A 15,449-nucleotide genomic window follows, 5' to 3' on the forward strand; every position below is an offset into this window, starting at 1 on the left:
AACCGTAAAGAGACCAGAGGAGGAAAAACAAGGAAAAACCATGAGATTACACAGATTTTCATCGACTCTTTCAGCTGACTTGGTTCCAATTTAAAGGGACCCTCGAAACAACGTTAAAAATAAAAGTTTTGTTCTTTCGGACCGCAAAAATTGGTCAATCCAACGTCGGCCAACTGGAAACCTGTAAATCCAAGATGCCGTAAAAAGTCGGTGAAACTTTAAGCGGACGGTCGAAAATCGATTCGGGACGGTCCTCGACTGCTCTCTATTGAATAAGGATTTACTACGCTAATAATCGACCTAATAACGTGTCCACGTCAAAGAAAGGAAAAAGGGCAAACGTCCAATAATGGAAACAACAAACGAAATCTCCTCCTCTGAATATTCATGGCAAATAACTCGACATTTTCCAGTCGGGCGCACATGCATACTTTTGGAGAGCTGAACAAACTGGCTTTGCCATGTCGTCTGGAATTCGTGTTTACCTTCTTCCGGCGGTATCCAGAAAATATCAAAAGAACAGTTTAACTTGCCCTTTTTCTGCCCTCCTTTGTGAACGTTTTGAATATGGGCCGTTGTCTAGAACCCGAAGCCCCGTCCCGGATCTTCCTAAAACTCAAATAATTGAAACCAGTTCTATGGCGGAACATGCCACAATTTCCTAACTTTAGTGCCGGGCTGCAAACCTCACGTAATTGGAATCTAAAAAATTCATGAAATAATGTGTATTGTGTGTTGTATCGGGTGCAATTGAGCTCCTGGAAGTTTGCTCTTCGATTTGATGCGGAATTGTGTCTAAATATTTCAGCGAATCATTACTGGGAGCAAGTTTCGGTTTGGCTTTCATTTATTGTGGAACAGAGTTAACGCTCTACAAACCCGATGGTTGCCCACTTGCCCGCTTCCTAAGTGGTGATGATTGGGAGAAACACGTTAAATTAAAGAAATTCCATTAGCGCAACGATCATCGCACGTTACGCTCCCACGTTAAGAGCCAGCCCGTTACATTACGTTGCAGGGGCATTACACGTTACAACATTTCTTTACAGGGGCATCAGACCTCGGCGTAGCTCACTCGTTCTCAACGAGGCTGCTTGCCGACGATCCTCTGATGAGGTAGAACGAACGCGAAACTGGCCGGGCGTGGGTTTCTCTGCCCGTCGCCCTGCAAGAACTCGCGGAGATTTGCCGCGAGATGGATGGGTAGGCAGTCGAAGCCCCCTCGGCCAGCCCAGATTCGGCCCCTTTAGATTTTTCTTCGGACGTGGAGAGCGCCGCGAAGGAGGGAGCGTCCATTCAGAGAAAAATTTTAAAGACTCGAAAACCACTTTTACGGGCGGCGATAAATAAGCTGGGCACAATCCATTCGATGCAATTGCGGCACGTAGCAGACGGGACTGGAAATTTCCAGGTCGATTAATCATCGGCATCCAATCGGCTGTCAAACGTCCCGGAAATGAGACCGTTAAGCCGGGCACACACTAAATCTTATTAATAATTGTAGCCAGGACCATCTAGCAAACCGTTCTTTATTCATTAGGGCCGGTGATTGGCCCAGAGCCAGAGGCCACGCGTCAAAAATGTGTCCCGGAAATTGAAATCCTCCGGTGACCCCTCACGTGCCAGTGGCGTAGCATGCAAATATTTGCGGATTTGAATAATTTCTTGTTCGGTATTGATGAAGGGTAACAAAGCAAATTAAAATCTAAGTAGCGCGACGACCCTTGTTCCACAATGCCAGGAAATACGAGCGCTTATTTACGAAAGATATTACAGTTTAGAAAGCCATTTATTTCGAAATTTAATGTTTTTGAACAAATAATGCTTTGTGTATCTGCTGCTGGAAGTTGATGAGCTAAATTAAGGAAATTTGTAACTGCTACTTTGAGACGGACAATAAATAATTGCCCCGAGAGCGAATTTCGGGCTTGAAGAGCATTTGTTGTCAAGGCGAAGCTCCTTTCTTTGAAGAAAGTAAACAACATTACATTCTGCAGAAAACGTGGAAATTTAAAAAGCAACTTTTAATTCATTTATCGGTCGAAGTGGACTTATGGTAATTTAACGGTCATTTCATACAACTTTGTAGCTCGTTAGTTTCCTTTTTAAGAGCGCAAATTGAAAAGTCCCTTTCTCTCCGCGCTGAAGACCTCTCGGCGAACTACTCTTAATTCAGGAACTAATTAAAAATCGTTTTGGACCTGAAAAGAGCCCGAGCATTCACATGAATGAATTTTTCATCCCGGGGCTCATCTACATAGTCGGTCGTTTGCGAATTGTTTGCTAGACACGAAGAATCATATTGGGCCCTAATTTAATTACGTAGAATTTCTCAATTCGTTAGTCGCGTTATTTAGTTTGCTCAGTCGGGGGATACTTAAATGAATAAAAATAAATTGTCCTTTTTCGAGGAGATCCTTTAACTGCCGGAACACGCCTCAAGTAAACTACTGTTAATTTAAAAACTAATTAAAATTCGTTTTAAGCAAAAACAGAAATTTCGTTTTTGTTCTCTCTGGCGCTCGTTTGGTGCAGGGTTTTATTATTTCACATTAAGTTAGATGAGAACAGGGCGAGTTGTTACCATTTTACAAACTTGTTGCTCAGAGTGGTTTAGTGCGAAGTCATCATAGGCAGCTCCACTCTTTTTCGCCCACCGCAGGAAGGTCGCACAACCGCGTACTAAGGGGGTGAAAGCGCTGGAAACGCTTTTCGGGGGTGGGGTAAACGTGGCCGTTTTCGAAATAAGCGAAGAACTAAAAACAGCCTTATAGGTCTCCTTGTATCGCAAAACTCCTCCCGTGAATGTGTTGCTGTTGTCCCTTCCAACCGAATCTACAGGGTTTTCCGGAACGATGGTCGAATCTCTTAACGGGGCATTTTACCGGCCATTTTGGGTGGGATCTTCCCATGAAAATGTTCATTTTGGGTTCTTCCTGTCGAGATATTCGGGTCGCAAAACGACCGAAAATAAGGTTTTTTTCGTTTTTCTGACAAACGGTTACACCTGGAAACTTCAATTTTGGGGCACGTTATCAGCTAGTCGAACGCCATTTTGCGGCGGTGTCTGTTCTTTGACTCGTTCTTCTGGAGGACGGGAATCGGCAACCGTCAATTTAATTTCTTTCAGAACTTTTTTCGCAATAGCGGATTTTAACAAAACCTCTTCTTAGTGCTAAACGTAACTTTAAAACTTTCTCCGCTCTCGTCATTTTTCCATGCAATCAAGAGTTTGCCCGGAAAGAATAAAAGCACCTTTTCTTCCCTTGTTAGGCGTGGATTCGTCACCGGTTAGTGACAAACACAGTAAACGATTGTCATGTCGAGCGCGTTGGTGTTGTCGACAAAACCGTCCGGGTTGCTCCTCATTTACCTTTCTAGTCCAAGTCTAAGAGACCGAACAGATATTTAAGTCTCGCTAACGTTCAGAATAGAATGCTCAATTTCAGTGCCTGTTCCGATAGCCAGTCCTGCCGTGTGCACGTCCTGTCACCTTATTTGCTAACGTTCGTGTCATAAAGTCGGTTGGCTACACATATTTGATAATCACAGGCGTTAAGGCGATTCGTTTGACAACATGACAACAGTAAAACACCAACATAACAATCGTCCACTGCGTTTATCCGTAACCGGTGAGAAAAGGGGGCTTAACAAGGGAACGAGAATTATTTTCATTTTTTTTCTGCGCGAACTGTTGGTTGCACTGAAAATGAAAAAAGTGACAAGAGTTTTAATATGAGGAATAATACAAAAAAGGTTTTGCTGGAGTCGGCTGATGCAAGGAAAAGCCCCGGAAGAAATACAATTAGGAGCTGCCGCCTCCCGCCCTCCAGAAACACGAGTCAAAGAAATGACACAACCACAAGATGGCGCTCGACTGGCTGGTAACATGTACCGAAACTGGAAATTCTAAGTGCGCCCGTTTTTAATAAAAAAAAAAAGCAACAACGATTATTTTCCGTCATTTTGACACTCGACGATCTCGGCAGGAACGATCCAAAGTGAAAAATTTCACACGAAGACATTCTCCCCCTCAAACGGCGCACTTTGCTAAAAGATTTGACCATCATTTCGGAACACCCTGTGTATCTACTGCCGTTTCATCGTTCGCAGTCCGCGCACTTCACTTCTGCCATTTTTGCGTTTTTCTGAGAACCGACGCGGCTTCGACCGCCACGGAGAGGAGACGAGGAGGACCTTAAAATGGGAAAAAAACCGAAACTAACATTTATCCGTGACCTAAAAGTCGATCTCAATTTTCCCTTGCCATTTCGAGCCAGTGGCTCCTCGTTTTCCATAACAAAAATCGGGATCGATCTAACATTGTAAATCGTAAACTAGAAACATGTTCCAGGAAAACCCGGCGACAACACGCCTTTGGCCGGAACGCCTTTTCAGGTCGAATACTGCATTTCCGGATTTTTCACTATCCGATCCGTCCCCGAAGCGGGGCTGCGCCATTAAAGTCATGTTTAGCGCCTTTGTCGGACTTTCTCTTGTTATCTCTTCTCCGGGGCGAACGTTTCTTAACGGGTTCCACCGACGTAACCTTCCGAATTTACCAAAACCACAATTCGCTGGAATAATATTGTCTTCGTTTAACAAATGCGCATCCCCTGAAGCAGCCCGTAGTTGAAGAAGACATCATTATCAGTCAAGGATGGCGTAATTTCGCGAGAGTTTCAAGGGCCGACACTAGAGCTGCGCCAGAATGGAGCCGGATTGAGCACTTCAACGTTCAATGCGAGGATTATAGAGCAAAGAATACGACGTATCAACGTGCTCTTGGATACGAGCTACTCTTGACGTGCTTTGTAGCTGATTTAGTGAACTGAAGTAGCGAGTATATTGTGTCCCACGGAATAACTAACGAACCATGAGGACGTAATAAGGCTTTTCATAACGCCGATCGAACCCGGTGATACGTCAGCCCGGGATCGTTTATTTCCGGGACAAACCGCAATTCGAACTACAACTACAAATCTACAACGTTGTACGCGGGCCCACTACAAACGGGCCCATCAGCCGCGGGCCCTTTCTGGTTCCGACAGTCACAATGTGTCTGTGTTGCAATTAGAGCTCCCATAAATTACATTAAACGCAAACTTGTAGTTCGCAGCCCGTTTTTCTCCGAGCCTCGCCGCCATGTGATGGAATACGCGTGTTTTCCACATCTAATGGACCTTGTTGGTAATGGATTCAAACTATTCATCGTCGGAAAATATAATTACACGGAACTACCTCATGCAACGATGAGGAATGCGAGTTAGCCATGAAATTCTCTATGGGCAAATGTTATGCATAGGGCGTCCCAGAATCTTTGGTGCGAATGTGCGTTAGTTGACGAAAGAGTGACGTCTTCGAGGAACTTCAATATTTTTGCGGGGCCCATATCAGTGCAACCCACCCAAGAGTAATGATTTCTTCTTTGAAAAAATGACCTCTTTGACATTGTAATTCGTGATTCTTTGTAAAATCTGGGAATTCTTTTACATATATTTCCATAAAAATGTCTGCACGTTTTGGGGACCGTGGGTCGAGTAGAGGTACTGGGCGAGGTGAAATAAAACAAGAAAAACAGTTTGAAGATTTAATTAAGAATATAATGAACCATAACCTAACCTAACCAAGCCATTCTTACCAAAATTAAAACAAACACATAATCTATTTGAACAACCGTTAAAATCATATAGTGAGTTTGACTATGGCTAGAGCTGAATTAGATTAGACTTCATCATATTAATTATTATATTCTGCAATGTGTTTTGTTTTATATTAACCCATCCAGTGCTCCTATTTGCTGCGCGGTCTGGAGGTCTTGCCGATACTTACATGAAAAATACGTAAAAAAATCCGCAATTTCTGTAAAAAACAACGTATTCCGATATCAAAGAAGTCGTTTTTTCAAAGAAGAAGCCATTAATTTTTGGTGGGTTAAAGTGATATGTCACCTTTTTGCGAATTCCGATACTCTCACCTTTTCTCCATCAAAAAAGCTTTTCTAGAAAAAACACGCATCTCTAATCGTTCTCCTGGTATTTTCGCATTTTTCACAAACGGTTTTTGCACAATTTTAAAATTTGCACAGTTGCGTATGCCACAGGGCACGTCAAGTGTAATTCTCAAGGCTTTCTAAGAAACGGGAGAAATCGAAGAAAGGGAAAAATTCAGGGAGCCCTCAGAAGTCTTCAATGGATCCAACTTCACTTAACAGCGCGACGGCGGACGAGAGTTTTCTAATTAAAAGAAATTACTTGATCGTTAAATTTCTGGAAAAATTCCATTATTGACCACGTGAACGTGTAGAAAAATGGTTTTCTACGACTTATCCAGAATTGATTTATGCTTCTGCCTTCTCAACAATATAAAAAACAGCAAAAATTATTAAAAAAAAACGTACATTGGAGTATAAATTCATTTATTCTCTTGTTGTAATTCCCTTGTGGGTTCGGTTTCCAGTGTGTCACGTCTTTGAGGATCGTCCCATAAGGAAGCTGTCGGCAATAGATAATCCATATGAGACCTCTTTTTAGAAACCTCTATGATGTTCTTAAAATTTTCATAAAAATTCTAAATGACGCCAGCTGCTCTCCCCATCGACCACCAAATGATCTGAGGACGCCTTCCAGCTGACCTTTACCACCGAGTGTGTCCTTTCACACTATTTATTTGTTTCGGAGCAAGAATGTTTAATATCAGAGCCCTAAGTTCTCACATTATTAAATAAATTCCGAGGTTCATATCCGAACACGGTTTGTCCCGGGGTCGTTTGAAAAACTTTGAATTTAAAATACGCAACCCTCACACGCGCTTTCCCACAAAACAGCCCCGAGGGCTGAAATAAGGGCCGCAATTTCGACGCAACAAAGTTTCACAGTTGTTCCCACAGGCCTATAATAAGTTCCGATATACCAATGTATCATGTCTTTTTGATAGTCCGAGGGTTAGTTTCCGCGAGTTTCATCCTTTCAAGTTATCTTTCTAGATTTCCTCCAAAAAGCCCCCACACGGCAATCGCATCTGAGAGTAACCAAAACCACTTTATATGCACTTGACGGCATTTGGAGTATTGGTAAATGGGGCTTGAAGTCTCGGACTATAAGACACCGTTTTCTGGAGCCTCTTATTTCGCCAAGGAAAGGAAACTCGATAAGTTTTGCATGGTTTGCCTCAAGATTAATGAACGGTGTCTTTCAGTACACGTCTTTCTTTGCTTTTTGAGTTTTAGAGCCACAATGGGCCTTTTCCAGATAAGAACGCGGGACGTTTCATGCCAAAACTGATAAATAACCCGCAATTTTTAAGCAACTCGAGGGAAATTGAAAATTATTTAAACTGAAGGTTCGACGTGTCGTAAAATGAGAATTTTACTGCTTCGGATTTGTAAGATTTTGCACGGAAAAAATCGTCCTCGAAGCCACGAAAGCCACACAAAGAAAACAATTAAATATTAACATCCTTTCCACCTCAGCAGCTCGAAACTTTCGCTAAAATTTCTTGCCACATACATAAAAAAAATTCGTAGGTTTTCCCACAGGTCTCGACATATGCGACGTAAAGAGGGAGCTCGGCCCCATAGGGGAACCAAGACACGTGAAAAGTATAACGTTAAAACTACGCTTAAACTCCTACGTGATCCACTTGTTTAATAAGTTTTTCACGTAAAGACCGGGGCGATTTTGTTCGCGATTTTTTGATCTTACGGGCGCTTTTTCTCGCCACATTTGTGATACGACCCAATATAATAAAACCCCCCTAACTCTCCGTTCCGGGCTGAAAAAGAATTTATTCCTCAAAGTGTTTTTCGGTAATCGAAATGGGTAAGTGCTACAATGCATGATGGGAACTCGACATATGTCACCCCCATTTACAATGCAGGAAAACACTTTGCTTAATGCCGCCCCGGAAAGCGTGTTCATGAGCCCATGGACTCCACTCAATCGTAACCCCTAAATTACTCTAAAAAGTGTTGATTCCCGGCATCCAACCCCCAGAAGTCATTTGCTACTGTTCAGTGTTCAAACACCCTGATAGGCTATTTCTCACCCCTCAAGACAAGTGTCGGATGACTTCTGTTTCTATTAATCTTCGCCCGCACCCCCGTGACTATCAGAGTCTTTAGAGCCGCAACCTTTATTTAGCAATCCATTCGAGTAAATAACCCAAATATGGGATATGCGGCCGCAATAACCCGGTGAAGTATGGTAACCGTTACGTAAAATGGGCGATCTCAGGAAATGTCCGAGATACCGGGCCAGGTAAATATCGGCGAAGTATCGCAATTACGTGCTTCAAATGCGGCGTTTCGGTCCTGGACCGTCGCCCTCAGTCTGGTTCGTTTTTAAGTACGGACCTGGATTTTTTTTTATTTTCCGAATGGGCGGGAACGCGGCCCACTGTCAAAAATTGCCTCTGGAGGTTTCTTTGCGGGATCTGTATAAAAACTGATTTTGTAATCGAACGTCGCAAATTCGATTGTTAAATAGGACGAGCCAAGACATCTCCAGGCACGGGAATTTCGTTTCCCTTATTTCGCCATTACTTGAATCAAAACGGTCATAATTCGACCGTACCTCGAAATGGGGCCAACGTAAGTCTAGGGCAGTACTCAGATAGTGACTCACCTCGCGTTTTGAGGTCCGACGCTCTTGGCCTCGTACGACGAACTCGCGGAAATCGCGTGGTCTGGGATTCTGCCTTCCTCCATCCCCAAGGCTGATTTGCATTCCCCTGGAAGAAAGAAAAAAATAAAGTGTTTCAACCCCTTCGCTGTTTACAACCCCCCAGGAGATAATCTAAAAAGCGCGGCTTAAGTGCGTAATTCGATCCGCCCGAGAGGGGCGTGAATCCCCATTAACACAGGTTCATTAGCGACAAGTGCATCTGCAGCAAAGGGAGTCAAAAAATTCTCGCAATCGTAACGAGCATCCTCTATATGTTCTCACACTTGAGACACCTGTGTTTGCTTAGTTCATCTCAATTAACCATACGCTGACGTGAAAACATGAGCTTCCGGGGAAGCGCATTAAGCCTGCTACGGCAACTTACAACAAAGGCATCAGTCATGCACCCCGGGGGCCAAACTGACCCCGAGAAAGGGTTAACTGGCAATTGTAATAATAATTTTTAGGCAAACAAGCGAGGGCGAGGACCAATTACTTACTCTTTATATGCCGGGGCTCGGGCTCGGCTAAATCAGCGGATTACAAAAAAGCAAACAAGTGGGCCCGGGGTGTAGGTATAACCTGAGACTTGAGGGCTCGCTTTTATTTTGTGTCCTGGAATTGCGGGTTGTTAGGACATTTTGCTTGCAACACGTGGAATGTAGGGACACGAGGGGTGGTTTCTCGATGTCGTAACACGTTCTGTCGGAGTTGTACCGCCGGTACTAAAGGAGGGCGGCGAGGGAGGGGGGGTGGGTGGAAGGGGAGGGCCACGACCAAAAACGTTGTTAACATCGAGAAGACTTTCGTTCGGTTTTTGCGCAATTTCTCATTCGGAAATGCCGAATCACCCGTTCTCCATGGAAGCCACACGCTTCAGCTCCGTGTAAATAATGGACGGAGACGGTGGTTGAGTTTGAAAAAAATGTTTGAGTTTAGAAATTCGGCAAATAGCTAATCGCTCGGGCATTTAACACGTATCAGCTAAAATTTAACATTTGCCGAATTCCACGCTCATTTATAAAATTCGGCCACGATCACGGTACCCTATTGATTTGATAAACTCGATGAAGGGGCCCTAACGGACGGCGGCTGTTACCTCCGCTAAGGTTAAAAAAACGAATCTATATTTATTTTCCTTGATGGGATACGTGCAAGTTGGAGTCTACACGCCTCCTCCAGTGTTACCTCTGAATTTTCCATTTTATTTAACGAATTTCTTACAGTCGCTTATTGACGTTTTTGACACGGTTAATCAAATTTATTAACAAACACACCGTTCACGTAGGCAGTTCAGTGGAAGGCGTATTTTAATAGAATTTTTTAAAACGACGGGGATGGCACAAATTACCTTCATATATTGTGGATAACCTGTGGAGGTGATGTAACGAAACATGTTGAATGATACTCGGCCGATAGGTAAATAACGTACTTGGGTTGATTATAAACTTCGGATACGCTTCCGTTAACATATGTCAACCCCGTACGTTATTTACTCATTATTGACCTGGTAACGTTATTAACTGTTAAACCCCAATAGAGGCAAATTCTGGCTTAATTACAGATTCAGAAAAATTGGTTTATTACTGTCGTCGGTAAACTGCAATTAGCTCTAATAGTTTTGAGCCTTTTATCGGGGCTGCCCCAAATAATTAATTGAAGCAAAAATAGTTAAGGGTAACTATGGAAATGATAGCGGCAATCGATCATTCAAGTAAAAAATGGAAAGAAGCTATCGGGATGTCCGGCGATACATGTTTCTGCTTATTGACGTCATCGAGCATGCATGCTTGCAAGCACGGGAGGAAATAGTCCTGAAAAAGGCTGCATTAACCCAAACTATCATGGGCCAATGCACGTTAAGTTTTCCACATCGATTATTTGCCTCTGAACTTTAGCAATTACTGCATCCCGAACTTCGTTCTAACCGAGCTTACTGGGTGACTAACCGGAACTAACCAAATTCTGAGAACTCTAAAATATGTAATTTCGCATGTCTCAAAATATTGTCGCTTTGTACGTTACATTTAACGGTAATAATTGTCCCTTTTCACGCATGTGTAATTAGTTTGCAGCAGTGGTCTCTTCCTCATTTCTGCTGATGAGCGGTTGACCCGAATTAACTCAAACCACTCGCAGGCTCTATGTTTCGAAGTTTTCGTATAAACAGTTATTTATATCAGTTCTGTCAGTTAATTCTACTCTCAATAGGTTTCTAACTCTCCGTCCATCAGGGCAGCAAAAAAAGCGCTCAAAAGTTTCCTCATCTCCAATCCTCATGTGGATCCCGCACGAAAACAAAGGGGTTTATTATACGCTTCGTACAACCTTCGTCTTATATTTTATTAAAAAGCTACCCGATTATAAAATATTTAAAAGGGCAATAAAATATCTTTCGCTTTGTCTTGACTTATTTATAGTCGATTCGGAATGGTGGATGAGCCACTTTTGGATTCTTCGCTCGTTCATACACGGGACCGAGTCGCGTGTTTCTTGATAAAAAATACACATAAACCGGGGCCCAAAGTTATAAAGCTGGTTCTTTGGCGGGTTCCACTGTTTGTGCCACCTGCTGTCGATTTTAAATTGTTGCATTTCCTACTGAATGGACTTCTTTTTCAGGTGCGCATAAACGAAAAAACGACCCTGCAACCTAGTAGAAAAGCCATCGTAAAACTTGTGAGAGTGATTGGAGGTTCTTATATTGGCAAACCTAACAAAAATATATTTTACACTAGTGATCAGCATAGGAATGATAAATGATCAAATTTAGTAATGAAGACGTGCGTTGGCCCGCGCGCTCGCCAGATCTGGCCCCATCAGAATATTATTTATGGGGGAACTACGAGAGACCTCGCTTATAAATCTGTACCCACGGATATTCTTATCGTCTTAATATAATTTCAAGGACCACAATAAGAAGGGACATTTTGAGATGACGGCACAACGGCAAGTTAACCGCAAATAATGAGGGCAGTTAAAGTTATATCGAAAAATATGACTTTACGGTCAGATATGCGAGGTTCTAACGTTTGGCCTCCCATACTGTCCTTAGAGTTAGCTGAACGAGGGTCTAGACAGCTTTTTTTTCCCCAGTAGGAGAGTTGACAATAGGCTAAAAGCAAAAGGGAATCAGCAGTGGCGAGTGATAAGTGCCCCTAAACGAGTCCCATCAATCGTCTCCAGAATTAAACCAAAGACGCTATTGGCGATCTAAAATAATATGCAGACGAATAACCTGAAAGGCATTAACTAAGATATGACAGATCAGGTGAAAGGGTCTTTATGACCCGCCGTTAGCAGCTGATAATAAGGGTTACCATTTAAAAGCTGTTAGGATAATTAGCAATATCGTTTAACGGGGCTTTAGACGTATCTTAGTTGAAACAGATAGGAACCTGACCCCCGAAACTATGGCCGAATGGCCTTTGAAATTGTCAGTTTCAAACTTACTTCTGAAGAGTGATTTTAGTGCAGGCAATTAATTTATTACCTTCGTTTGGACGTGGGCGCGGCACGAAACGCCCTTTGTAATCGGCCTTAAAGGGCAAATTTTGCCACCTAAATACCAGGGGCGTGGACGAACTCAAATATGAGTCCACCAAGGGGTACTCAAGCGCCGCGCTGCGTTACGCCACTGGGAGTCTACCCCTCTTAAACCAATGTTGTGCTTCGGCAGTTTCGACATCGTTTCGAATCGTACGAGGGCGAATTCAGCGAATTATTTGCGTGTTGCGTAAATTTTGTCATGGAAGCCGCAACACGCGGTCCTTTCGGGGATCAAGGGCTTTTTGTCTAATTGAAATATGGGGATGTGGGCCCTTGAAAGATATATTGCAGTTTTTGCGCCTTGGCCAACTCGTAATCCCCTGATACATACAGGGCGTCCGTTTCTGCAGCTCGAGCATAAAGGACACGAGGTCGGCTAAATTGGACCAAAGTTGCGCAATTTGGCCCCATCGGGATTTGAAAAATTCCGATGACATCGAAAGATACTGGGGAAAAATTGGAATTTTGCAAAACAGTTTTTATTTTTCAAAGGCGGGCACCCTGCAGGCCCTAGCTGCGGTAGCTAGCGGGGATATTCGGGTTTTTTTCGTTGGGGCTATTCAACGGCTAATTACCGACATGTAGTTTTTCAGGTTATTCCTGGAAATCCGACAAACATCGTTGAATTAATAATCAATATTATCCGAATTCATTGTAACTAAACAACGGCCGAATTAATTAAATTGTAAAATATTAATAATAAACATATTCCTCATTGTTTTAACGATGAAGCCCCGCCAAATATTAGCTTTTCAAAATAATTGCGATCAAACTATGTCTTTGTTGTTTATTTTTCATAAAACTCGGTAAATAGGGAACACGGTTTATATTTTGTAATATGCTTTCGGGGCGTAGAAATAACCAAAATTCGATATTTTAATGGGTGTACCCTGTTATTTTTAATTTGTGCTTTAGTTTTCCACGGAATATTGGTTTAATTAAATACTTGTCTGTTAATTTTATTATTTTTAGTTTTGAAAACTCACGACATTTTTCAGCATGGAATGTTGTAGTTGACTTATTAAAACGATTTAACTTTGTTTGAATGACTGAAGCTGTGTTTGCCGAAAGGTCGACGAAAAAATTTAACGCACCGCCCCTAGTTTTCCACGTGTTTGTTTTCATTTTCCTGACGAATGCCAAAATTTTGTCGCTTTTTAACTGAATTCTTTTCCTTTTTTTTTATTTTCGTAACACTCTGTAGTTTTTAGGGCCATGTTATGCAAACGCCAGGAAGAAACCCATTACAGCCCCATACGTTCTTCGCATCATTCACAAAGGGAGTTTTCTCGACAAATTGGCGGCAGTTGCAAATGTTGATTCCCTTGCGCGAGTTTCACCTCCTCACGTGCCACACCCGCATATTAAGTTGAGGTCATTTTTTGAGTGGGGCTCCTCATGGTCGCAAGTGGCATTCGACGGTTTTCCGTAAGTTGAAAATTTACGGCTAATGAAGCGTAAAATTAATTTATGACTTTCGGAAGCGGATAGCTGCGCAACGCGATTCTGCAGTGAGTATTGGGGAAATGGATAGATTCGATAAACGGTTCAGAAACTTAGAATATGTGAAAGTTTTCACTTGAGAAAAGTTTTTTAATTTTCATCTAAATTGTCGTGAATGGTTCTTCGGCGAAATTGCAAGACATATTTTTGTCAGTATTGACTACCACCGTGTTGAAACTCGGAAGAACTATTCGAGGGAATTGCGCCAACAAGTTGTTCGGGATGAAGTTCCACATTACGTGTCAGTTCATTTAAAATATATTGATTTTTACGAGTGCCAAATCGGGTCGAGGAGCGAAAAAGCGATATTTAAAACTCAGCAGCACTTCAAGGTCGGCAATGGATTCGAGCACAGCAACATTTAAAAGATATTGGACTTTTTTGCAACGATAGAAATCATGATGAACGGCCGTAAAAGCGATTTCTAAAGCGCACTTTAGACCGGCCAATTTCTGATCGAATTTTTTGTTCGGTACGGTGTGCGACATTCGGACACATTGGCGCAAATGCAATTCTATCCAGAAATTGCGGTGCGTAATACAGAAAATGGACCTATTTCAAAAAAAAACAAAAATTGTTCGATACCCCATTGATAGCCCGGAACGCCGATATCGCGCCCCCAACACTGTGCAGACCCATAAAGTTTTGCTAATCCTGACCTAAATAATGTTAAAGTTTCTGGATGCTTCTCAGTGGAATACATTAAAACATCCTCCGATCTCCGTTGTTCAACATTCTCCAACTTTATTCCGAAAATGTCGAAATCAAACTTGAAAATAATTAATTTTCTTATTTTCGCCCGGAAATTGCAACAATAATCAGCTAAAGATTTCATTAAAATTTCCATTTCAATTTCCTCGAAAATGGATAAGGGAAATCTTCGTAATAATCTGTTGGTTGTATGCGGCGCTGTATTTGTATAATTTGTATTCTGGGGCGCCCGTGCGGAATAAAAATTCGAGCGTCTTTTCATTCGGTTATGGAATCGGCCTGGAATTTAGGTTAATCGATGGAATGAGCGCGAACATTCCCTGATTTTTGTTGTAATTAATTGGGAAAAAATGTGGAATCCCGCTAAACTATTCCAATCAAGAGCCACTTGGTCAGCCATATCCGATACAAAGGAGCGTCTCGACGCCTATCAAGCCGTTTATGCGGCGCGTCCGTCACGAAACAAAGCACACCTGATTATGGCATCCCCGATGCTCTATTGTCTACTCCAAAACAGTATCTAATTAATGATGGCGGACGTTTGAATCGTGTCGAGATCCAGCACGCCACGAGATAGATAGACCCATGCTTTTGATTAGACATTATTTATTAGAATAGAGCTGTTATTGCGTGTGCCACATTTCCGAAATTAATTCGTTTCCTTTTTCTATTACACTCAATTCTGGCACCTTTAAGCCAGGTTGGGACGTTGCTATTTTCCCGACCGGCTCCACTCTCCCTTTCATCAATAATGAGTATCAAAATCCCTTTGCGAATTCGTGTAGACTTTCCCTCGCGTTTATTCAAAAGGCCGTAATCGGCCGGAAGGAATTAATGATAAGTAAGTAAAGTTGTTCTGGAATAAAAACAGATTTTAATTACAACTCGGCCGGATGAATAATTATCCAGACGGTCGACGGCAAACGGAAGTTTTACCAGTTTTACGGCTTTTTCTCGCCAAGAGGAAAATTTACGAGTTGGAGCCCCTTACGCAGGGCTGATGCTTCGACAGTTTGCTTGTGA

The 15,449-nt window shown here is 42.4% G+C and overlaps 1 protein-coding gene across 5 annotated transcripts in view; it reads right to left on the minus strand.

The window, feature by feature from the left end:
- The window catches only part of LOC136344689 (discoidin domain-containing receptor 2-like), a 131,658-nt gene that overhangs the window by 78,541 nt on the left and 37,668 nt on the right, over positions 1-15,449 (minus strand). For all 5 annotated transcript variants that reach the window (XM_066292376.1, XM_066292377.1, XM_066292372.1 and 2 more), the window contains exon 3: positions 8,625-8,730. In XM_066292376.1, coding sequence (XP_066148473.1) covers positions 8,625-8,730 — 106 coding nt within the window. The remainder of the gene's footprint in view (positions 1-8,624; positions 8,731-15,449) is intronic.

This window comes from Euwallacea fornicatus, chromosome 17 (assembly GCF_040115645.1).
Source record: "Euwallacea fornicatus isolate EFF26 chromosome 17, ASM4011564v1, whole genome shotgun sequence".
In the NCBI taxonomy this organism is placed as follows: Eukaryota; Metazoa; Arthropoda; class Insecta; order Coleoptera; family Curculionidae; genus Euwallacea; species Euwallacea fornicatus.